The sequence below is a fragment of the Cygnus atratus genome, chromosome 2, assembly GCF_013377495.2.
Source record: "Cygnus atratus isolate AKBS03 ecotype Queensland, Australia chromosome 2, CAtr_DNAZoo_HiC_assembly, whole genome shotgun sequence".
Classification (NCBI taxonomy): Eukaryota; Metazoa; Chordata; class Aves; order Anseriformes; family Anatidae; genus Cygnus; species Cygnus atratus.
The window spans coordinates 115,620,993-115,646,749 of NC_066363.1; the positions used below are offsets into that span (position 1 = coordinate 115,620,993).

The window sequence follows — 25,757 nt, forward strand, 5'->3', positions numbered from 1 at the left end:
TGTGTGTGTGTGTGTGTGGTTATTTAGTATTTGTTTATTTGATTTCCTTTTCTTGTTCCCCAAAACATAGTTGTGAACCTGCTGAGAAATGTCATTGAGTTTTGGAAGCAGATTTTGAAGTATTCTGTTCAGCTCTTATACAACCTTAGAACAGATTCATTATATTGGCTCAACTGATTTTATGATTTTCATAATATTCCAGAAACTGTTAGGAGACCATTACTAATACTACATTTTTACCTTTAAAAATTAAAATCCATTTATGGACTTTGAATGTCCTCTGCAGAATGGCAATTGATTATCTCGTGCTGTACCTTCTCTAATGCGTGGGACAGCAGTCTGGGACCAGAGGCTGAACTAGCTTTTAGAAATAGACATGGATTTATGGTCTCCATCTCTAGTGCTCTTGGCTTAATTCTCCCCACTCAAAACAAGCTCTCTAGCATCAGCAACAGCTGTGTAAGAAAGACAGTCACCAGCAATACTGCAATAAAACATGACATTTGGATTGATTTGACAGAACAAAACCTATTGAACTTGTTTACAGTTCGCACAGCAATGCATTTCCACGCACTTTTGAAAATAAATCATTCAAAAGGTGAAGGACACAGATGTTAAACCCTGGTGTCATTACAAAAGTTAACATTACAGTACATGCAGACACCTTTCTCAGATCTCCAGAGGAGGGAGTAAGCCTTTTAGGGAGGCTTTCACTGACAAAATTATTTTACTTCCCTAGAATGGTGATGTTCTGGTGATGATGATCTGAATATGTTATTGCATCACTTAGCCACGCTAGATTCCTCTCTATATTTGGTGGCCAAGCATCACTATAAATGCCACCATTTTATATATGTTTCAGGTACATCAACTATGTTAGCAGCATGGAAGTCTCAGTGTGTTCCTCTAACAGTGGCCACACAACAATGGTCCAGAAAAATGGTGAGTAAACACCTGGCTAATTTCTCCAGCTACAGTTACAGCTCAGAGCTACAACCATACATACATACCAGACACAAAGAAGGCATGGTATGGGCCCAGAAAATAATGTAATGACAAAAAGGTAAAATGAACTCAATTCCCTAGATTATTTGCTTATGGGAGAGAATGAGTTTATTGAAGTGTTTATTAACATTAAAAATGAGTCACCATTATAACCAAACACTCGTTTCTCTCAAAAAGACTGTAGCGGTTATGTTCGCCATTGAAACATTGAACTCAAAAAATAATACCTGCAAAAATGAATTAAACTCCAAGTAATGGAGTATACTCCTCTTGAAATATGTGTTAACCTGTAATTTCTCACACATCACTGCAGCCGGCTGTTGATATGTGCATGTCAAGAATTATCTAGAATGAACCCTAGGGAGAATGTAATGAATGCATGGTTGAGTCACCTGGGGATTAAAATACTGTAACAATGCACAGGAGGAAAATCATCTGATTAAGGTTCATGCTCTATCAACTCAGCTCAGGCAGAGCCCTAGTCTGGCATTGATTGAGAAGATGAACAGTCTTCTGTCACTAATAGTAGAGCTGTTAAAAAGAAGATTTTCTGGTCCATGAAATGCCATATCTGTGATACGTCAAAAAGATCAATTTTGAAAAGCCTTGCCTAAGAGGGAAAAAAACACTTTGAAATAATCTTTTTATTATTATTATTATGTATTTCTAAATAAATTGAAGTCACTGCCCGATCTTCTAAGCTCAAAGGCCCCTTCTGGCTTAGCTTAACTTCCTCATTTTCTATATTTCTGATTATTCATGACCCCTGTCATGACTACCAGCTATAAAGCCAACCCAGTCCCTGTGGGGTTCTGCACATTTCTAAACTCCCTATCCAAGGGTGAGACAGAAAAACCTAGGGAAATGTGACAAAAGCAACATCATTCAATTCTGCAGAAGGGAGCCTGCAGGTCTCAGGCAAACCAGTATTTTTTAGGCTGCCAGGGTTCTTTCTGCTGATAGCAGAGCTTTGGTTCCTGCATGTTTGAGAGTACATCAGGAAATGTGGGAGCCATGGAGTCCTTATTTCCAAGAGCTCACAGGCTCCACAAACAATCCCTGGATCCACAACCTGCCCCCTGGTCTAGCAGGAAACCAGGTTTCATTTTACTGGACAAATTCATATTTCTTAAAGGGGAGGGGAAAAAAATTACAAAAAATTCCTGACCAGCTCTAACTGGCAGAACATACCTACTGTTGCTTGATACATAACATTCACAGCCCCAGCCCCAGACTTGTATTTCTGTCACCTCACAGTGATGTAAATCAGGACATAGCTGTACTGGAACTACCCATGTGTAGAAAAAAAAAAATACCAACCAAGCCTCTAATCTTTAGTCTATCATCAAAACAAACAACTCACATGGCAAAATTGGAAGGCAGGATATCATTTTTGTCATTTTGAAACAATGACGGATAGAAAAGAGGCAAGTGGCAATTTTATAGTAATTTTCAGGTGAAGAGATGAATAAAACTTGGATGGAATCTTAAAAAACATCTTAACACAGACCTTTGGAGAAGACTATATACTTTGGTCCATCACACAGCAGCAGTATACAAAACTCTTCTGTATTTGGAAATGAAACAATGCTTGTGTCTGCACTAAAACAGCAGCCACATTTTGAACACATAGTTCTTTGTTTTTGTACTTCTTTTCGGCTGGCACCCAACTCATGTTCAACCCCTAACACAATGTAGGTGAAGAGCATTTTAACAAAAGATGTAAGGAAAGTCTGCTAACTTTCATGTACATGTGGATGCCTCTGTTTCTAACACCTTTTGAAAAGACTGACATTCAGGAGCTGGTTGAAATTCCCTCAGTAACCCAAAGGAGATGACCAACCACCTCCAGTCCTCTCATATTTGAAACTGCCTTTCAAGGCAGTTTAAATCTGATTCTTGAGACCACCACAGAGCCTTAAGATAATGATGATGATGATGACGACAAAGAAACAAGCACACTTAACCACCATACTGGACGGGACATTCTGCATGGTTTTAAAATAAATAATTTTTGTGCAAATTAATATGAAAACTTCACACAATTAACCCCTTATGTCATTCTGAAGAGAAAAAAAAAAACTAACTATTGGCAAATATATTTTAGCAAATTTCTTCAAGAAAAACCAAATTAGCTGATTTTCCTTTGAAGTCAAATAACCATTGGTCTGCTTTCAAGAACATTAAAACTAATCAAAATATTTCAGAGGAGGTGGTGGTGGTGGTTAGATCTGGCTCTCAATAATTAAAGCTCTTACAACAAGCTTTCTGGAGTGATGGAATAGTTCTGCAAACTTGTTGATTTTTTCCATACTTGAAATCAGGAATCTTTGGCAAAGATCCTCTAAAAAATAACTCTATTAATATAATCTGTGGTTCCCTAACATAACAGAGGCTAGTACTTTTAATATGCTGAAAAATACCCATTTTGCAGCACACATCAACTATATGCAATATCACCAGGTCTGCTGTTTGAAGTGATGTGCCTTTTCAGTAATGTTATGGGAAACATAAAATGCCCTTTTTTCAATGTTCACATAATTTGTTTCTATATGGAATCTAAAAAAAAAATATTAAAAAAGTCATTTTCTAATTTCAAATGTGCATTTGTAGTACAAGTCTACCAATTACAGATATAATACAGGGACTATTTTCAGTCTAAACCATTAGGAGCAGTGTATTCACCAGAAAGACATTTCTAACCTGCTGTGTGTGCTGTCCTGTGGTTACAAAACTGTTGCCTGTAAAGTTACTGCATTAGCATTTTCTGTTAGGTCTAGTATTTCCTTCTAAATAAAAGCCAAACTTTTCATACAGGAGCTTGGTCTAGGTACTCTGACACACTTTACACAGGTCTGACACGGTTCTGAAAAAAATCAGCTATCAATTATGTCAAATAATGGGCACACATGCACACCTGGTAAAACACAAAACTTTATATCCTGGCATTTGTGCATAAATACTCCCTTGTAGTTTAGGTCAATTAACACCAGAATGGAGAGTCTTGGGGTATAAGACAGTTGCAAGCACGTAAACATGCAAGCTACTTTCTTTTGTTCATAGAGACTCTAACAACTAATATAAATGTGTGAATGAGAACATATTTTAACTATTACTCAAACATGAAAACAAATTTTCCAAAGCAATTGGCCATCCAAAGGTGAAGATGAATGCCTAAGATGTCTTGCTGGCAGTTACTGAGTTTTTCCAGAGGCACCCAAGCAGTCTGTGTTCCCCACACTGCAAAGCTCCCTACTGCTTTCCTGCATGTCAGATTTTCCTTATCCATCATAAACCAGCTCATTGCCAAAATGAAATATTATGCCACAAACCTTTCATAATAACGTATTAAGATCTAAGACAATGTGTGAAAATCCCTAACATATATCTAATAACAGTATGCAATCCTTAATTAGCAGTTTTCACAGAAAATTTCCACAATACCTTCTAAGAAAGGGTATGGGTTATCTTCAATGAGATTTTTTTACTCAGTGTAATGCAGTTGTATGGCACAGAACCATCCTACACTGCACAGTTAAAAGGATTCTGAAAAAATTCTGCAGAGTATTTTTAAATTTACACAGTAAAGTTTGGTACTGCAGTCTGTTGGATGTAATTTTATAATTATTTAGAGAACTATGAAATATGAACAACCGGAGTGGCATTTTAACACTTGCAGCAACTGTTTCTGACTGAGTTTTGATGTATTTTGCTCAGTCTTGCAGCCTGCAGTGAAGCTGCGATAAATACTCAATTGTAACACCTTCTAAGGAATTCAAAGAAACAACTAGAAGTATTTTTTTCCTAAGAGGTAGAGGAGGCTTTTTGAAATGTTCAGTTATAATCATACCACGTTTTTAAAGTTTTCAGCTTTAAAGCACATTTAATTGAAACACTGCATATTGCACATTGATTTGACAGCACCTAAATACCTAACATATATATAAACCAACATATCCATATTCCTGTGTTAAGGAATTCCCATACGTTAAGCAACTGATATTTTTCAGCCAACTACTTTTCTCTTGTTGCTGCCGCCCCTACATATGGAGCCAAGTCCTGGTCCACTTACTTAAGAAAGCATTTTCAGTTGGGCTACTGGAAATGTTAATTATTTTTTGTTAATAACAGAAATAAGATACATCTAACTTAATCTGCATAAAACCTGGGTATTTTCATCCATACTAGTTATCTAGGCTCCTTTTTCATTTCTTTTAAAAGACAGGTATCTCCAGAAGTTTACTCTCAAGACAGCTGGGGATAATCTCTCAGGAGAGTGTCATCTATGGGCTTCACTGATTGCTGAGGGAGCCCTTCAACTAATTTTTCTAGCACCTTAACTCTTAGCTAGTAAACATAGGTGAGATTACCTCTATCCTAAATATGTATGGTATTTCAGAGTGAAAGAAAACCATAGAAATCATTGGGCTGAACTAACTCTGTCCGAGATAGGTTTGGATTCAATAGATTGAACTGGGCGCTCTCTAGCAGCGAACAGTTTGGTCATAAAATTCCAGAGGACCAGAAACAACTGAGTCTGATTTAACATTATTTCCTAATTCAAAACAGTGAACATTGACAGAAGCCAGCTCATCAAGTAATACTGTAGCAGGGGTCATAATATGTCAGAATCACAGTACAAGAGAAAACTGATATACTTAGTACTTTTTTTTTTTCTTCCTGAATTCATTCTTTCAATCTTCAATTTCAGTAAGGCTGAACATTCTTTTTATCTCAGATTTTAATCTTTCCCTAAAATAGTTGTTGGGGAGAGGCAGTGGTGGTGGTGGTTCCTATTTCATAACTTATTGCAATTTTTCCGGAAAGAGAGTGAAACAAATGGCAAAGTTACGTTCCTACCTTTTCCTCTCACAGAATGTATAATACCAATTAATATCAGGTTGCAAAGTATTTTTCACTTTTTAGTTTTCATCCTTTTTTTTTTTTCCGCATATCATGCCTTTTCCCAAAGCTATCTTCTTCATATATACCAAAGTTACAGGAAACAGCGTAAATTCTTCTGCTAGCCATTCTGAAAATTGCTTATATTTGCATCAGTTACTAAAAAGCAAAAGTTATTTGAGATAACCTTAAAATGTAGTTCTGAAAAATTACTTCAGTATTCATTTAAAAGTTGTGGGGAGAGGGGAGGGGGAAGAGGATTATAAACTTTAAAGAAACTGTTTCTTGAAAATTTTCAGGATATGTGAGACCAACTGCAAAAAGTCACGGTTTGCCAGAGAATAGTTTCCCCCTTTTTAAACAGCTTACTTGTCGAACTTGCATATGCTAACCACTGTTTCACAAGGGAGAAATGCTTAGAAAGCGAAGTGACAAATCAGGACAGTTTGGGATACAGTACAAAATAACAATTCTGTTACTATTTTTAGATACTCATGCAACTGTTCTTGTGATAATTTTCTTAATGCTTCTCTGCTTAATCAATCAGGATTAGGTTTGCATACCTGGACCCACAGACCTTCATCTTCCTGAAAATGCTTATGACCTTTACGGTCAACAGAGGCCTGGAGGACTGAAAAGCCAAGTGACTGCAACGGCAGCTGGACTACTCAAAACTAAATAACTGAAATGAAAACTTCCTCTCTGTAAAGCTAAAACCTACAAAGAGAGACACTTCCAAGAGGCAGATTTCAGAAGACATACCACCCTTTGAAAACCAGTCCCCACAGAAGTCACTCAATCACAATAAAAAAGCACTCCAACTCACTAGATGCATTTAAAACATCTTGGTCAGAATGTGCACAGTTGCAAATTGTTAAATCACCTCTTACAGCCAACTAGAACAAACAAAACACAGAAGCAGCAAAAGACATCAAGCTTGCTTATTTGTTATTGATAGATAGCAATCAATAGGATAGATCCTGTTATTGTTCTTCTCAGCTCCTTCTTACTTAGGAACGGTCTTTAGTCATGGTGTGAATCCTTTCCTCATCGCTGACATATCCAAACATCTTCAGACAATGAAAGACATTTGTAACTAGCCTTTTCTCTCCAATATATAACAGCAGTAACACTTGGTTCTTTGATAGTATTTCTTTGTATGACAGTAGTGCCCAGCAAGGAGGGTTTACTCTTGCTTAAACAAAACTTTTTATGTTTGAGAGTTTAAGCCTTGATACACACATGGGAAAAAGTGCATATCTGTGCAAAAGGAACTTTAAGGTGTGGTTTCAAATGAAATGTATAAACTCAGTCTGATGATAGGAGATCCTGAAGATGGAAAGGAGCAGATAGTAGAAAGAAAATTGGATTAAGAAGTTAATTCAACTCCATTTGATCATTTCAAACATTACAATTTTCAAACATTACAATTTTCTGGACTGTAACTAAGTAAGTAAATATCATGTGTACTCAGCAGCTGTCTATTACCTTTTTGATTTTGCCAATTGGCATTTTTTCACAGATACATAGGCAGGGAAAAGTCTAAAGTACATATTTTTAAAAGATTAGTGAAATAAGTCATTTGACTATTTCAGGGAGAAAACTCTTGTTTAGCATACACAGATCACAACCACTTAATGTATAGAAAGGAATTCTCATTAACATCAGTCCTTAAGAGAGGGGCAATAATTCATTTTTTCTTTTGTTTATGGTCAAAGGATGAGGAAAACAAACATTTTCTTTAAGAAATTTAGAAAATTTAGAAATTTCTTTAAGAAGTTTAGGCTGGACATCAGGAAGAGGTACTTCACCAAGAGGGTGGTCGCACACTGGAACAGGCTCCCCAGGGTCGTAGTCACTGCACCAACCCTGTCTGAATTTAAAAAGTGATTGGACTGTGCACTTAGTCACATGGTCTAAACTTTGGGCAGACCTGTGCGGTGCCAAGAGTTGGACTAGATGATCCTTATGGGTTCCTTCCAACTCGGGATATTCTATGATTCTATTCTATGATTCTAAATTCTTAAAGTGGAAGCATAACCCAGAGATCCCATCCAAAATCCAGTGATTTCAGGACTAAACAAACTTCCTTCCCAATGGAAAATTATGAGCAAGATCACAAAATATAGTAAGAGAACGTTCTCAATAGACCATAAGCAAGAGAGAATAGGAGGAGAAAAGTGATCTTGCAATTCATGAGAAAAACTTTGACAATGCCTTGTTGAGGGATATGGTTGTGCCAGAATGAAAATGCAAGTGGCACAATTACAAGCTGAAGATCAAATGAGGAAAGCATTTTCAATGCAGAAAGGGGATTCCTCAAAAGAATATTTGTAACAAGAATCTATTAAGGCTGTCTTGGATTCCACAGACTCCAAGCTGTCATAAGTAGGAGAATAACTGTAAGCATCTCTTAAAAATATTAATAAGAAGAAATATTAACTAACAACACAAACATTCATGAGACAGAACCTTTCCTATTGCCTCAGAGCTAGAACTAGCCTGTTATGCAGTGAGAACTGTCATTTGGACTACAGATGGCAAATAACTGACAGAAGCAGGCTTCAGGCATGCTTTTTCATCTTTACCATGCAGTCTTACACTAATTAAACTTAGTGTTTACATTTTCTCTTCACTTTGCAATATGATGCTGTAGATAGCTGCACCACTCCGCATAGTCTGAACTGTCACATGCCATCTATGAAATTAATTCTCTTTTTCTCCTGCAACTAGATGCTCAAAACATGGCATTCTGGCTCTGAACAAAATGAAAAACTTGTGTTTAATATCTCTATAGTAAAAGGAACCACCTGTGGAGATTATTATCTGATATCCTATTTTATATAACAACGGTAGCACTATTGCTCCTGAGGAGATCGTTATCCTGTTTTGCCATAGCTGTGTGTAGCACCTGATTCAAATCAACATCGACATGTCCTTTCACGATTGCTTTGAACAAATGTTGTTATCCAGACACAAAGTGATTCTTTTCCACTGTCAAAATGGTGAGTACATTCAAAATAATCATACAGTCAAGTGCCTCAGTCCATGATAGTATTTTTTTTTCAAATGGCTTATAGTTATGAGCTACCAATAGAGTAATTTAGAAATTAGAAAATAATTAAAAACAAAAAATGGATATGTGTTACATTTCAGAATTATTCAAGACAAACATAAAACACTAGTATTTCTCTTAGGAAGTTAAAAGGGAGCTGCTCCAAAGACTTTGTCTCCTGTTCCTACCTGCAAACAGGGAAGCAGGACAGATTTCCCATCTGGCCCATGAAAGCTGCAATCTTTGGCATGAACACCTGTGCCTTGTCACTTCTATTCATGGGCAGCAAAGTCAATATTTTAGAGGGTAATTTGTTTGTTTGAAAAGAAATAAAACCCATCATAAAATGTAATATTATAAATATAGGGAATATTTCTGAACTATAAAGGTTGCCTGTTTGAATCACGTTCCTGGTAATCTCCGCGCCTTTTCCCCTTCCAGGAATAAATTTGACCCTGCAACCCTTATTCATACGAAAATAACCTTTGCAAATATGCATAATCCACTAAAGTCAAACCAACCTAGCTTTTATGGGTCAGATTGTAAACCCCTTATTCATACTGAAAAGCAGTTGTGCAAATCTTTCAGATGATTTAAAAAAAAAAAGTCAGTTTACATAACTGCTCATCAGCATGAGTAATGACAGTAATGAGGCCATAAATTGGAACAGTGAGGAGACTTGCTAGCATCAGCTAATTTTATAAGTATTTTTATTTTAAAATACAGCAAAGCAAAAATATTTGGCACTATGAAAGCTGAACTTGATGTTGCTGAATTATTCTCAGCCAGAGTGAATGGATATAATTTGATTCTACTTACTATATCACGGAAAATATTTACTTTCTGTTTTTCCTTCTTTTATTTTGGAAGGCTATACAATTTGACATGTATATCACCAGTCAATCTTTGGCACTTTTATCAGTACAGATGCCCTTTATTCTAACTGTCTATTTTCATCTGTTTCCATTGTTCAGAAACAACATTATCCCAATGTTTCAAATAATAAAGCCACACAGTCACAAACACATACAAAATTTTAGTTCCTGTCTCTGCTGTTTGTGATATCCAATAATGGTCTTACCCTACAATAAACTTGATATTTTGTTCTTTAAACTGTCAGCTACCATTTTAAAACAACATATGGACATAAGTATTCTGCATAGACTGCAGGAAAGAGAAAGACAGAGAGAAAGAGAGAAACAGTAAAATTCAGTCATGCCCAGTATTTTTATGTAATCAATGGGTTTGCAGATGATTCATTGAAATAAAAATGGTATGTTTGATCACTAAATGATATCTATTTGTAATGATGAGGTGATTTCATTGTCATCTAAAGGCCAGAGAGATAGCTAAGACACATCAAGCATAAGGTATGTAGATGCTAATTTTTTTTGTAGTTTTCCTGGGGTTTGGAAATATAAAAGTTATTTAGAGATAATAAATTTGCCAATTGGTGAGAAGAGCTATTCTTTGCCCATTCTTAAGCTACTGGATAATATCAAAATACTGACGTCTGAAAACACTGCCATTTGTATACTGTTTTCATGGTCTTTGGTTCACTTACAATTACTAAAACAGATCAAAATGTAAACTTGATACCTGTGTTTTAAAATCACTGAATGTGTATTGTATATCTATATATCAACTGAAAGATTTCAAAGGAGTAACCATTACTGATAGCTGGTAGGATAAAATGTGCAAGAAAGAAAAAACAAACCATTGCCAATGCAATGTTACTACACTGGGCATTTGCTTAGATATAGCATTTTTCTAGCAAAATCTATTTTTTATAGAGTTCACACAAATGCAGTTAGCAGAGGCATTTTAAAGAAAAATCCATCTTACTTCAAGACTTTGCCAGGAAAAAATCTCTAAGTGTAGTCCTGCAAAGGAAATAAGTCACTATATAAGCCAGCGTTTGATTTCTCTCCTTATACCTTGTTTTGTTTTTCATTTCTTACAGATCCATACTAGTTCATCTTGTGAATTCTAGTGTCTCAAATAAGTTTTAAACCAGTGAAGAAAGGGAAAAAATTCAGGAAGAATGAAGAAGGGAAAAAAACAACTCTGACCTGGTATTACCAAAAATAAATAAATAAACAAACCAAAAAAAAAAAAAAGACACTAAGATGAAAACAAAATAGTGTCATGGATTTACATATGGGGTTTTGATGGAAACTAGGGCTGGGTTTTAAATCAAAACTCACCATCTCAAAACCACTTCTTTTCATCCGCCTGCAGGACTTGAGGTAAGTACGTATGCGCTTTCTGGCACGCTCTTGATACTCAGGGAATTGTCGCCTGCATGAGTCAATGATAGCTTGGATCTTTTCTTTTGGCTGCTTAGAGATTGGGACCATTCGGTCCAAGTTTTCATCTACAAACAGCCTGACAAACATCTGTTGGCAAGAGGGAGACAGAGGAGACGGGTTTGGAGGGCTGCTCTCTTCTCTTCCTAGCTTTCTGTCTTGATTACTGATAGGAAGACATTTTTTTCTATCCACGGAATAGCTTTGTAATGGGAAGCCAGAAATATTAAGCAAACAGTTCTTTAAAGGATTATTTGGGGTGTGGGGAGGAGCTAATTTAAGGAAAAAAAAATAAGAACAAGAAAAGAATAGTCTATAGGATACAGAACTTGTGAGATAAACCAGAACAGATTGTGAAAATAGGCACCACTTAAGTTTCATCATTAACAATAAGCTGTGATTGCTACATCATTTTATTGAAGTGAATCTCACTTTTCTTTGTTTGAACAATTGCTTGCATTTTCATGCATAATTACATACACTGGGAAAGCAATAGCGAACAGCTGACCACTGGAATGGTCTTCTGATAAACTAGCTACAGCCCCTTTCCATTCACTGACTGAACATGCACATCCACACATCCACACACACAGGCACATATACACACACAAAACAAAGCTTTGTTTTCTCCACTGGTAAAGATGGCACTGTGCCTTAAATTCTAAATAAAACACAGTAAATCTGTTATCTGTTGGCAAGAGTTTAATGTGCATTAATATAATAACTGAAAAAGTTCCAACAAATTAAATTAATGTGCCTTTCATATTGTCAAACTTACCATAAATAGCCATGTAAAAGGAGGTAGTAGAGGTAACAAAGCAACAAGTGCAAGAGGACTTACATTAAAAGCTTTCAGTCGCTCAGCTTCTACCCCATCCGACTCATTAACCTTCTCAGGATCTTCCTGCTCATCATGGTCATCCTCATCTTCATCTCCTCGATTCAAAGACAGATCTTCAGCACCTCTGCCTACACTCTCATTCTTGCCAGAGTCATAGCTTGAATAGCTATGTGCAGGGGACTGCAAATAGATTTAAAAAATAGATATGTATATATCTGCAAAAATTCACCATAGAAATAAGGTCTGCTCATCAAAAATGCTTTATAAACATTTAAATAATTCCATGATTTCTTTTTATTCTTTGTTCAACATTGTGTGCTCACGATCCTTGTAAGAGTAAACAAATCACAATAATATTCATTTCAATACTTAAAAAAAATAAAAAATGTGACCAGATGCAAATTCAGTAAATCAATTAGCAAATTACCTATGATAATTACAGTTGAGGTACTTGCCATACAGACTCAAATACTACATACAGAAGCTTCTAGGAAATACTAGCCAAGATGCAAATAAGGGGCAATAGATTTTCCACAAAACTCCAAAGTGTTAAAAATTACACATTTTAAGGCAAAGCAGATATAAGTAGGAAACACTGATATTTATTCAATCAGTATGACATATTTTCAAGAGCCGCTATATGTTCAAAACATTCAAAATGTGCAGATGATCATGTTCTAGTTTTCACTTGGAAAACCCCAAACCGAATTAGAGATGTGTATGTTGGTTAATATTATGAATGCTCTGATGAGAAATATGTAGCAAAACCATTTTCTTTCCTCATATCAGCATTCAGATTTTTCCCCTGAGCAGAATAGTCAGCTTATTGTATAAATCAGATGACCATCTCATTAAAGTGCTATCCACTTCCGAGACCAAAAAGTTTTCAGTTACCAAAAGAGTCAAATACTGTGCATTTCTCTTTGAAATATCAAGACCTCATTTACCTGTTTCCTCAGCATACGCTTCAGACTGAAAAACCACAAAATGACATCAGTAATGAAAAGCTTTCTACAACATAACACTTTAAGATCAAAGCTTTGCACCAGCCACACAAAAGTATCACAGTATTTTCACCAGAGCCATCAGATTCACATTTAGCTAATTCAGAGCTCTATTTTACTTCTATAATATCTTAATCCTGTAATATTTCAAGATATTCCTCTCTTGCTTCAAAGTGTACTGTAGTCTATTAACTTCAGAGAGTCCTGTATCAGGTGCTACACGATGAATTTCACATGTATCTCTATTTTTGGTGCCTCTTGTCTAAATGCAACCAACATATATATGTATATATAAAGAGCATAATGTGTCAAGCAAGAATAGATTTCAAATACACATGGTTAAAATGATATCTTGATCTACATTCTGAGACTAAAACTGTCTTTTATTCAGTGTTGTTTTCATCAACCACAGAATGTGGCTGGGCAGTGAGGTAGGAGGGAAAGGCCTACAAAACTGCATTCATCTTTAAGGTATATTTCTTGCTTTATATTATTACTCCAACTATTTTCTTCTTTTCTATTTTCATTTCCATCTCATCTTGGTCCTCTGTACACCACTGGTTTTGCAGTCACTCCCATTCATTTCCTTGCCTTGCCTTTCCAGCACTCATGCTCCAAGCCTTCCTTATCTATCCTCCCCAGACTATATTCTCACAGAACAAATCCCCTTGAGTTCCACTTTTTAATTTCTAATGCTTCTAACATCAGATCTTGCAGCTTCTCTCTCATACCCCTTCTTAAGAGTCTCTTCACTCCCTAAACCCCTATAATAGACAAAGTGAGAATGAAAAAACATCAAAAGAAAACGGAAGAGCCAGCCTCTGGATAGAAATATCTCCAACAAGTAGTAAACTCAGCATCACCTCCTCTTCCTACAACTGCACAGTTACAAGGCAAAAAAATTACCACTGATCCCAATGTTCAGGATGACAGACATGAGGTGGTGTGGGAAGATGACCTTGGAGAGCCAGAAAAAAAAAAAATGTTCATTTTCTTCTTTAGCACACTGATGTTTTGTTTTCAGAAGATGATGAGTATCTACACTGTTGCCCATTCAGATCACTGTTCCTTGCAGGAGGTGTTGAATTCATTGAATAATTAGGCTCAAGAAGAATACAGTTCCATCCTGATAGGAGATGATGCTTATAACATATCAGGGAATCTAGCATATATGAGCAACAGTATTTAACTTTGCTGTTGGCTACCAGAAGGCCAACAGCAGCAGCCTGGTAGCCTGTTATGAAGGAATGAGAAGATTGATTTAAAAAAATAATAATAATAATTTAAAAAAAACACATTGTAATTATATACAAATGCTATGCAGTAGAAGATCTGACTTCAGACTGAGACTTGTTCTTTGGTACTTTTTAATTTCACCACTTACTACAGCTATACAGCATGCAGAGATCTCCTAGATAATTTAAAATCCATTTCCTGTGCTAGGCATCACATAAAGTTATAGCAAGCAGAAGCTACTGCCCTGAAGAACCCTACTGTCTGAAACCCTTGTTCTGCAAACACTTGATTTCATATGAGTCATTTCATCAGACTAAATCCAATTAGACTACTCATGTGCATATAGTTAAACAGATGCAAAACTGATTTCAACGTGTACATATGTTTGGGCTGGATGCCAAGATCATAAATTATGCACCAGGATTGAGATTTGCTTTTGTGAAGGAAAGAAATTCAGGCCAAAATGTATTAGCTGTCTCTAGAAAATGCAATACTCTTTTTTTTTTTTTTTTTTTTAAGAAAGCATTGCATAGAGAGCCTTGTCCAATGTTCTCTCCAAAATATTTATTTCAAGAACATCTTTAACATTTTAAATGAAAATTAGAGAATAGCATGCTCTGCAAAAGTTGCATGGCAGAAGTAGTTATTCACTGGGGATTTGATGACTGTGTACGTTAGCAGAAAAAGTCATGTTTTTGTCATGTTTTTTTTCCTCGCTGGTGGGTCAACAAACTAAGGTTACAAAAACTCAGTTAAGAATAAAAGTTCTACATTTTTATATTTATACACAGATGAATATTTAGGCAGAGAAGGAAGAGAACGTTCCTCTCACTTGTGTTGACTCGGCAGTTGTGTGAAAAATGATAAGCATTTTCTTTTGCTACTCTACTAAGCAGCTGCAGTGGTAAACAGAGTAAGACAGCAGAGGCAGAGGACAGCTTTTCCTTAGCACTTCTGGCTCTAAGTCTTAGAAGCCTGATGACTTAAGGTCCACAATTTTCAAAAAGGCTGCTCCCACTTTTGCCAGGTAGGTACCATCTCATTCATTTCTCTGCATCCCTCAATACATAAATTTTAAGTTCCTGCAAGGTACAGGACTAGAGAAGTGATCCTAGCTAAAAATCTTCCCCCCACCCCCTGCCCTTTTTTTTTTTTTTTTAAACTCCTTTTGCCAGTATGTTTAAGACTTGATTCCTGTTCACCACCTGAAACTACAAACCTTTGGGTTTGGCAGGAGGGTGTGAGCATGTAGAAGATAGAGGGAATACACACATCTCTTGACAGCAATGCAAGATTAAAGTGATTATGGAGTGGAAGCATTAGATAGACACAAGATGTTCCACACATGAAATCTTTGTGTTTGACAAATGTAGGTATAAAAAGGAAGTGATAGAAAAGTAAAGAGAACTTATTCAAGGAAAACAAACAAGGCCAATGCTAAATCCAGGGTCACTGCCTCCCTGAAAATCATGAAGTTTTCTTAAAAATACAAAGGTCTTGTCTTTGTCTTTTTCTGAAGGTTCCAAGTTCACTGTTTCAATCTCTTCTTTGCAATAATAAGCATCAGACTCTTCTACATTACAAAAATCAAAGGCTATTAATGTCTAATAACCTGGTTTCAGGAGCTTGTAACATGAAATAACCAACATCCTTCTAATAAATAAATAAAGAGGTGATCAGAGGGCTGAACACGTCTCCTATGAAAACAGGTTGAGAGAGTGCGGATTGTTGTGTCTGGAGAAGAGAAGGTTCCAAGGAGACCTTATAGCAGTTTTCCAGTATCTAAAGAGAACCTACAAGAAAGTTCTTTGTCAGGAAGTGTAGTGATAGGGCAAGGGGTGATGGCTTTAAACTACAAAAGGGGAGATTTAGATTACATATTCAGAAGAAATTCTTCACTCACAGGGTGGTGAGGCACTGGAACAGGCTGCCCAGAAAAGTGGTGGATGCCCCATCCCTGGAAGTGTTCCAAGGCCAGGCTGGATGGTGCTTTGAGCAACCTGGTCTAGTGGGAGGTGTCCCCGCCCATGGCGGAAGGGTTGGAACTGGGTGATCTTTAAGGTCCCTTCCAACTCAAACCATTACATGATTCTATGAAATCACAAGTCAGTAACAATGTAACCTGAAGGAATTTATCATATCATACAATAAAGACTTGGAAGGACATCACTGTATAATCTAGGACATCTTGCTGCCGCAGAATAAGGTCTGAACATCATTCCTGACCACAGTTTGTCTGGTAGTTATCTTAAGACTTCCAATGATGGAGTTAACATGCATCTATCTCCCAGATATTCTAGGTTAATGTTTCACCATCCTCAGAAGTACTAAGATATTCTTAACACTTACCTCAGACTTTCATAAACAGTACTAAGCCTGTTTCTTTTTCACCTATCCCATATGGCAATGGACAACATGTACCTGGAGAAAAGAGCATTCTCTTTCTTCCTTACAAGAATCTTTCAGATGTTTGAAGACTCTTATCATGTCCCCTCCCCTCAATCTTCACTTCCTAAAAATTCATTCATTCTCTGAAACTCATGTTTTCCAAATTCTTGACCATTCTTTCTCTTTGGCTGCTGTAAAAGCTCTGTATTCTGTCTGCATTTCTCAAGGAATAACTCCAAAAACTCCATGTATTATTCCACGTGAGGCCTTTCTATGAAAAATATATTCATTTATTGCTTGAATAATTTCTATATGCTTGTAGCAGAAAGAACACATCACTTTGTTTGCAAGATAAAAGAATACCCAACATATGCAATAGATAGTAATGCAGAAACCCAATGTTGCCAATAGAAGTTGTATTAGTTTCAGAGAAATAACACATAAATAATCTAAAACATGAATAAAAGCAGTCTACCAATAGTCCCCCAGTGCCTGGTAGGCTCAGACCCTGGTGTATGGCCATCAGACATGATTTGATGGATGATATCACATGAATTCATTGCATGAGGCTTTTCTCAGCAACTGATATCAAGGGACTCTTGGCTTCTCTGCGTATCTCAGTGAGTGTATAGACAAGGTTGTGGATGACTGGACCAAATGCTACTTGGAGACAAAAAAATAATCGATGTTGATTATTTGTTATGACCACAAATTGGAAAAATCATGGCTTTGTGATTTTTAATGTTAAAAGGGAAAAAAAGACCCCACCCTTTCAGGGAAAAAGGTCTCTGAAGGAAACCTAGTGTGATTTAAAAAAAAAAAATCTTCATTTTTTACATTTACAGTTTTACATTTAGTTGTATAGTGTGTAATTCTTTCAGTTGCTACATTATACATTCAAAAACTACAGAAATTTGAAGAGATGGCAGACATTAATGCAGGTTTTCATACTGCATGGAAAGGAGAAGCATGAAACAGTATTTACTGGTAGGTAGAGATGAAAACACTCTACTCTCTATACCTAATTCCTTTCTAGAAATCTGTCTCCATATCTGTAAGAATAAACAATAAAAAAATCATAAGTAAATAAAATTTTCATAATATAAAGCTAATGGAGTTCTGCTTATCCCCTCGGTTGGGGTTGTACCTCCAACTTTTTCTTACTTCTCTTTTTACATGTCAGTCTGTCCCACTGAATATACAAAAGACTACAATTTCAGAAAATGCTCTTGCAAATTAGGTGTGCTTTTGCAAATGCATTTTCACGTATGCTTCTGTGTATGCATATTTTCATAGAAATTATTCTATGATACAAAAAAGGATTAGAATATTCTGGTGACACCAGGTTCGATTGTTTTTAAGATTTTTTTTTTCCAAAATTGTTTATTAAATTAGAATGTAATTTCAATTTTTCATTTAACTTTAACATTTTTAACTCATTCTATATATGGTGGGTTTTTGAGGAAAGTGACATACTGGTTTTCACTGAACTCACTGAGTATGAATCATGCATTTTCTTTTTTTTTAATTTAAATGAAATTAAAAGTTTAAGTTTGTAAGGTTAAAGGAAAACTTATATCCTATGTTTTCATCTTAAAATCATAATTGATGTGAACGTTGGTGTCTTGGAGCTCAACTTCATATCCTACACAAACTGAATTTTGAACACTGCATGGAACTTGCTCACTGGAGTGTTTTTTTTGTTTGTTTAACATTAAATCATACATACATAATAAATAACACATTAGAAAAAAAATGGTTTTGGCACATATGTGCCTTTTTGGTATTAAAAGAGATGAAATTATGAATCCAAACATTCCAATATTTTTCCCCTTAATTCAAACAGGAAAGGAGGAGGCAGAACTGGAAAACTAATGCTCAGCTATTACCCTAAGCAATCCTCTTTGAATTTTTATAGATAGAAGTCCAGCTATGATTTTTCATTAATAACCCATTTTTTTCCAAACTCTTCTTAAAACCTATGCCTTCCTCTCTTTCAGACTTTACTGTTATTACCCTTTTTACGTATTCCCTTTAAACCTTCATACTGTATATGTGTAGAACTTTACTGCCCATCATTTTTTTCTCATTACAGAAAAGACTGTGAAGTCTCAAACACAATTCCAATGTCTCACCATTTATTTCAAGATCCAATTAACCTCATTTTCTTAAACTTGTCATACATTTGCTCATGTTACCTGTATCTTTGTATCTGACTATAACCATTTTGCTCCCCTTGTTACACCACAATCAGCCTTTCCAGCTTCCTCATAAATTTCCACCCTTGATAATGGAAAGGCGTCACCATATATAATTCTGCTATATGGAGCATGAGGACAACAGCATTTTTAATGGAAGAACAGAGAGATGAAATCTTCATAGGTTTGACTCTATAAAACTGTTATTTTGACATGTAAAATGTTTTGGAGTACACTGTGTAAGACATCTTTACACAAAACCTGTATTACACTGAAACATTAAAAGATTTTTTTCTGTTTGCAGAAAGAAATCTAGTTCCTATTGTAAATAACTGAACAATAAATATATTTTTTTCCTCTTGGACTATCTTTGACATGGTCTTTGCTCCACACTTACTGTTTTTACAGTATTCACTGAGAGAACAGTAACTATTTCCAAGACCATTCTTTCTCAGTAATTGACCATACTATATCATGTTATGTTTGCTATACCATTTCTTTCAACAGAGGCACATTTATTAGCAATAAGTAAACTCTCAATTATCAAGACACTTTCATTCCAGAAGGATATATCTGGACAGACAGAAGTTTGGATAAGAAATCTTATGTTTGGATAAGAAATCTTATCTTTGGAAAGATAAGAAATAATTGAAAGACTCTAAAAAAAAGATTTCCTGTGGTTTTCTCTTTTAGCTAAAATATGGTCTATCCTAGGTCTATCTGCACTGGTATTGACCAACATTATTGAAATATAACCCTATGCTCTAGCAGAAATAAACTCAGAAATTAAGTCGAGAGTAAAACCAGATGCAACTGAGAATTCTTAGACAAGTAGAAGAATGAAGTATATTTAGAGGCAATAGTTGAAGGAGCTTCTTTCTAATTCATCCAGAACCAGTCTCCTCCTACCTGACTCAGCACACTCAGGAAGGCTCCTGCTCGGCAAAAAGATGTTTCCCCAGCCATTCTAGAGTAGCAGAATTCCTGGATAATCAGAACAAGGGTGTCCAAACCTCCCCAACCCACCAGTGTCGAGAGTGCCAAGGCAGAGCTGATTTAACAGAGCAGGAGACTTGCCTATTTCTCAAAGCTTTTATTTTACAAACTTGTTTTATTAATGACTTCTAGAACTCCTGTTATTGATGCTGGAAGACAGGAACTTTCAGCCAAATAAAAGAAAAAAACAAACACTAGTTATATAACCCACAATAACTGGTCATGTTGTACAATGTGGCTGCTGTGTTTTTGGCAAAAATACAATGTCATTTGTGGGAGTTAAAAAGTCAAAGCTAAATGGTGACAGACTCAAATAAAAGCCTAAATTATTTTTGGCATCATACACTACTATTCTGAAGCTTTAAAAGGATCTCACAGAGTTTCTGTGAATTTTAGGAACAGGGGCTGCCACACGAAAAAGCTCCATTAGAAGCTTCTGGATTTCTGCAAACCAGGAGGCCATACAGGATTTAAACATTTCCTACAGTACTCTCAGAATCAATCCAGAAGATCTAACTGTAGATGTTATACCCTTGTAAGATCCAACCTTACTGGGAAAAAAAAAAAAAAGTATTGTTTTATTATCAAAGTGAGGAGACTTCATAAGTGGTGTCCTAAGAATAGCACTGGCATACTTTGCATAACATACTGTGAAGCCAAAAGCCTGGAAGCCCCCCCATGAGGTTCTTGTGCTTTTGTGAAAATGCAACAATCAAATACTTTTATTAGAAAACCAACATTTCAAAATTTTTGGTGAAATTTTGACTTTTTGCCAAGAACCTTTACAGTTTTCATTCTGATTCCACAGCCTTCCATTTGTCAGTTGTTGTTTTTGTTTGTTTGTTTTTATAATGAAGTATCACAACTTATATGCAGATAAAAGAAGCTTTTTCTTATGAAATATACTTAAGTGACTACCAAGTTTCACATTACAGGGAGACAGTGAAGTGAGCATTTGTGACCACCAGTAAGTACTCAAACATGTCCATCATTCTTTGATCAATTGCTAGACAACTGGCTGCTAAAAGTACAAACTATTTTGTAAAAAGACCAGGCTATTAATTTCTCCTAGTTCTATTTAACTTGACAGCGATCTGTATAATGTAGTCAAATGCATTTAGGAAGTAACTAGGATGGAGAGGAGCTATATAAATCTGAGTATCACAGTGACAGTCATAACAATTCAAGCCTCAAGACTCACTCTTCTCTTTGCACCCTGTCCTAAGCTAAGTTACAGAAGAATAAAACACAACCGAGAGCATCTGTAGGTTTGCAACTGTCAAGGTTCACAGGAACTTTCTTACAGAAGACCATTAGAGCCCCTGAAAAACTCAATCGACCTTCAAAGAGACCTCTTGGTAGACAACAGCACTACTGCCAATGGTAAAAAAATATCTCAAACTGCTACTAGATTTCAAAACAAAAGTACTTACTGCATATTACAGCTGCAGTCATGGCCTCTAAACTTGACCTAGGTATGAAGCTGTCATCAGCAAAAGCAGGAATTGAGATACAGAACTGAAATAACTTCTTGAGTAGCAGTTTATTTGCCCTAAGGTTGCTGTTTTGTTTCTAGGATTTTAATTTTTAGAAGTACCTGCACACATAGAGATGAAGGAATCATAAACACAGAAAAGCAGGACTTCATGTCAAAATGGCATCATTGGCTGCTCTTTTTCAATCCTGAGCACATTGCTGCTGGAAAGCCTAAGTAGAAAAATTTCCTTCCTCACTGCTTACACCAAGGAATACAAACGACATGTAATTTGATGGCTTAGTCACGCGCCCTTTACCAAACATTTACAATGAACTAGAAAATTGCCACAATTTTTTGTTCTTTTTTTCTCCTTCTGTTCATGTCCTGTGATTCAACTTAGACCTGTTTTTCCAAGCTGGAAGGAATTCTCTAGGAATTCTCCAAGGATCTTTCATTCTTTTCTTTCTCTCTTTCGTTCTTATTGCTTTGTTTGCCTCTTGCACTGCTCTCTTCTTTTCCCTCTTACTATTTCCTTCATATCTTCGTCCCTAAATTTCTCTCTGCTCCCTCTTGCCACAAAGTTATGTTGTGACATCAAAAGGGTTCAATAGCCCATTTTCTTCTTCAGTTACAAACATGAAACATAAGGTTATTTTCTCAAGCCTCAGAGAATCTACACTGGGAAATTATGTGCTTATTTGTGAATGTCCCTTGACATCAAATCTAAGATGGTCAGCTACAAGCATAGCTCTTGCTAAGAGAACTACTGGTGTAGAGAATCTAAGAACTCTGTACCTTCCCCCTCACTCCACCACCTTTACTATGTTTCCTACTCTGCCATAGAAAAAGCTTGCATATGCCTGAGTTGCTATCTGCAGAACAAAATTCCCAAGGAACAAACATATTCAAAAGCCAAAGAGTTCAAATTATATCAGTAATACAGGCGATAATTTTTTTTTTCCTTGACACTTACTTTCATCCTGCTCTCCTTTTTCTTTCCTGTCCCTGTGTATCACAGGAAAGCTAGACATGGAAACTATGAGAGGGGTAGGCACACAAAGTTTCAAAAAAAAACTTCCAGAAAGTAACAGCAGAGACAGATGTGGGGATAATAATAGGCAAGGACTGCAGGGCTCCTGTGTCACAAGAGCAGCAGCAGCAAAGGAGAGGAGCATTCATTTTCACTAGGTAGAAAGAGAGAAAGCCACAAAGATGAAGGATGCGTTTGCCCTTTTCTTCCTTCAAAGAAGGACTTCTTCAAAGTCCTTTTGCCAGGACTTTGGCAAAAGAGGTGCTTTTTGAGGGTCAGGAACTCGGCAACTCCCTATAAAGTCTGCCTAAGACTGCACAGCAGCTGGATGTGTTAAACATGTGGTTATATGCTGAGCTGTGGACCTGTATTTTCCAATAAGGAAGGAGGAGCAGCACTTTTGAATTACATTTTTATCCTGATTCATATGAGCAAGAAGAACACAATGCAGAGAACAAAAGTATGATATAATGAGGGACTAAAATTGGTGATCAGGACCAGAGAGGAAAATGGTTTAACAATGGTACAAAAAAAGGACCTTTCTTGGTGTGCTTTTTCCAGATTTATTTTAAGTTTTCCCCTTTGCTGGTTCCCCTTCCTACTTCATTCCTATATAGTGGCATTTCAGATGTTCTCCCACATTTTTCCTTTCCAGTCTGACCATGGTAGAGATACAAATGTTTGGGAAGGAGATTAAAGAACAGCTGGTGGACGCAGTGGAGGCAGGAACTCCAACTCACCTGTCTCCATTGTTTGAGACAAATTTAGGCTCTCCCTCCTTCAGTTTGTGCTGATCAGTCACTAGAGTCATGTGCCAGAATAGGTTAGAGGAGACACTCCTTTCACTCCTCCTCTTCTGATTATGTGAGTCTGACCAACCATTTACATCTTGAGAAGTACAGATTAGAGGAAAAAAGACAGTAATGGTAACATATTCAGAGACATACTCAAAAATGATAATAATAAAAAATAAAAAGCCAATTGATTAATAGCATGCATACAACCCAGTACTGAACAGCCATTTACACCTGATCTAAGTAATCTTAAATATCTCTTTTTTGGGGAAAGCTGGGAACACAACAGGGACATTACACAAATCTGTTGCACATGCAACACAGGAGTATATTGCATACAGTAGAGTATAGGGACACAATCAGAGAGAAAGAAAGGCTATCGTTCTTGCTTTTTACATTTATCTGTTTATAGCAGCAACCTTTTTATTCACTGAGGTTTATAAATCGTCTCTGGAGGTAAGTCAGCTGGATTGTATTAGCAACCAGCCCAGGGAGGCAGAGGCTAATTGCCTTAATTACTGCTTGAGAGCCAGGTGGGGAGATTAAGAACTTGAGACCAATCAAAGGGGACAAATGAAGACAGGGCTCCTGAACCAGTGGGAAGTGTTCCTGGTTTGTGATAGCCTGACTGACAGGCGAGCATCTGAGATGTCCATAGTTGAAGCAGATGGAATAGATTACTGCTTAGTTCCCTACTTATCTGCTGCTCATAAATCTTTTGTCTGATTTATGTGTATGGCTTGTAGTTTGACTCTCCTTGTTTAGAGGAGAAATAAAGCATTTACTGTACCTTGCCAAAAGAAGCATTGTATTAGAGCAAGCCAGACCTATTGCTTGAGGTTAGCACATGACAGCAAGCATAAGAATATTGCAGGAAAACTCCTCATTAGGGCAGTCTCTAGCCTTCATTCCTCCAGGCCAATGTGTCCTTAGCAATTGAACAAAAAAAGCACCAAGAAACAGGAACAACAAAAAAACCTTTCAGTCCTAAAGCCACACTGGCTGTGTTTCTGATAAAAATATGTTCTGTCTTTTTGACAGTAGGGAATGAAGTAAAATGTTATCAAGAGTATTTCACATAACTCTCAAAAGAAAAGGTAATTCCTGATCAAACTGTTCAGGGAACCAATTTTAGCAAACAACATAGCTGCATGGAAGAACAAATGCTCTTCCCCAGATGAATTAGAGAGATCACAGTAGCCTTCTACATCCCTAATAATTAAGTATCTCTATTGGCTTGCAGCTTCCGTGGCACCATCCTGAAGAAAACAGAAACTCTTACCGTAACCCATAATTTGGTCTGCTTGAGATAGTACAGCACTTTCTCATTTGTACAAAAATTAGTAAATATATAATACTAAAGCATGCTAAAGCTTTTGGGTGGCCTGATTGTAAGGGAGCCCTGAAAGCAGCCTCTTAAACTCTCAGGTCTGTGAGAATTGTCTTCCTCCAGGATAACGTGACATAATGTAAGCTCCCATAGCATCTGCTGTTTGGAAAGAAAATTGCACACAGCTTTGTCCAGCACAGAAGAACGCTTCTGAACTTGACTCCTCACTCCACTATTCTCTGTGATTTCTTGTAGCTGCATAATCCTTTTTTACTGCAAAATGTTTGTGTCACATTAGTACTTTGAGCTCAGAGGGAACCATACAGCCATCAAGCAGCACAGAGTTTCCAACATGATCTAGTACAGCTGGTCTGCAAAAGCCTAAATTCATTTAGAACAAATAACATTTTTAGCTTCTATTAGAGATATTTTGAGTTGTAAATTCTAGGGACCACCTTGTTACATGCATTCACTCAGTCTTACTAAGCCATTGCACAAGACTCAACTCTTATCACCATCCAGCAATGGAAAATTCCCTTAGCAGACTAGAAAATCCTATTTGGCAGAACATTTCCTCCAAAAAACACATCCAATCCACAACGTATATAGAGGAAGATCACTGGGATGAAAAACAGCTAGAAGTATAGAAGAAAAATAAATAAATTTATAAATAAAAAACACAGAATAAACAAGAGCAATCAGTGCATATTCTTGTGTTCATATAACAACTCAGCAAATGCCTAACTATGGAACAGTGAATAGCTATAAGAACTTCTGTGCATCTTGATCCAACCCAAATTATTTAAACTTTGTTCCTTCTCAATTCAGGAAAAAGGGATTTGATACCATACCAAGCCAGCTTATCACATACGGAGAATTAGCTGAAAAGTTCACATCCAGATCTGAGCAGGTCTAAAGCTTTAAAAGTTTGTGTCCATTTCTATTTGTTTTCTTATATTATATGACTATTTCTTTGTCCCTGGCTTCCATAGATGAAACTGGAACAACAGAGAGGAAAACAAAATAGAATATAATTTTAAAAATAAAAATGTCATCCACATGTCTAGTTTGAGAAAGTGGCACCCCTCTTATGGTGCAACTGCCTACACTGTGAGCTCACCCATTATCATCATTCACAGGAATCTACTTGAGTTCAACACACGCAGTGTTATGATCTTGTCAGGCTATAAGA

The 25,757-nt window shown here is 36.5% G+C and overlaps 1 protein-coding gene across 4 annotated transcripts in view; it reads right to left on the reverse strand.

Annotated features, from left to right (window-relative positions):
* NOL4 (nucleolar protein 4) overlaps window positions 1-25,757 on the reverse strand; it is a 189,299-nt gene that overhangs the window by 38,607 nt on the left and 124,935 nt on the right. For 2 of the 4 annotated variants that reach the window (XM_035553233.1, XM_035553232.1), the window contains exons 7-8: window positions 12,113-12,292; window positions 11,170-11,361 (exon numbers count right to left, since the gene is read on the reverse strand). In XM_035553233.1, the coding sequence (XP_035409126.1) occupies window positions 11,170-11,361; window positions 12,113-12,292 (372 nt within the window). The remainder of the gene's footprint in view (window positions 1-11,169; window positions 11,362-12,112; window positions 12,293-25,757) is intronic. The other 2 variants (XM_035553235.1, XM_035553234.1) reach the window with 1 other exon arrangement.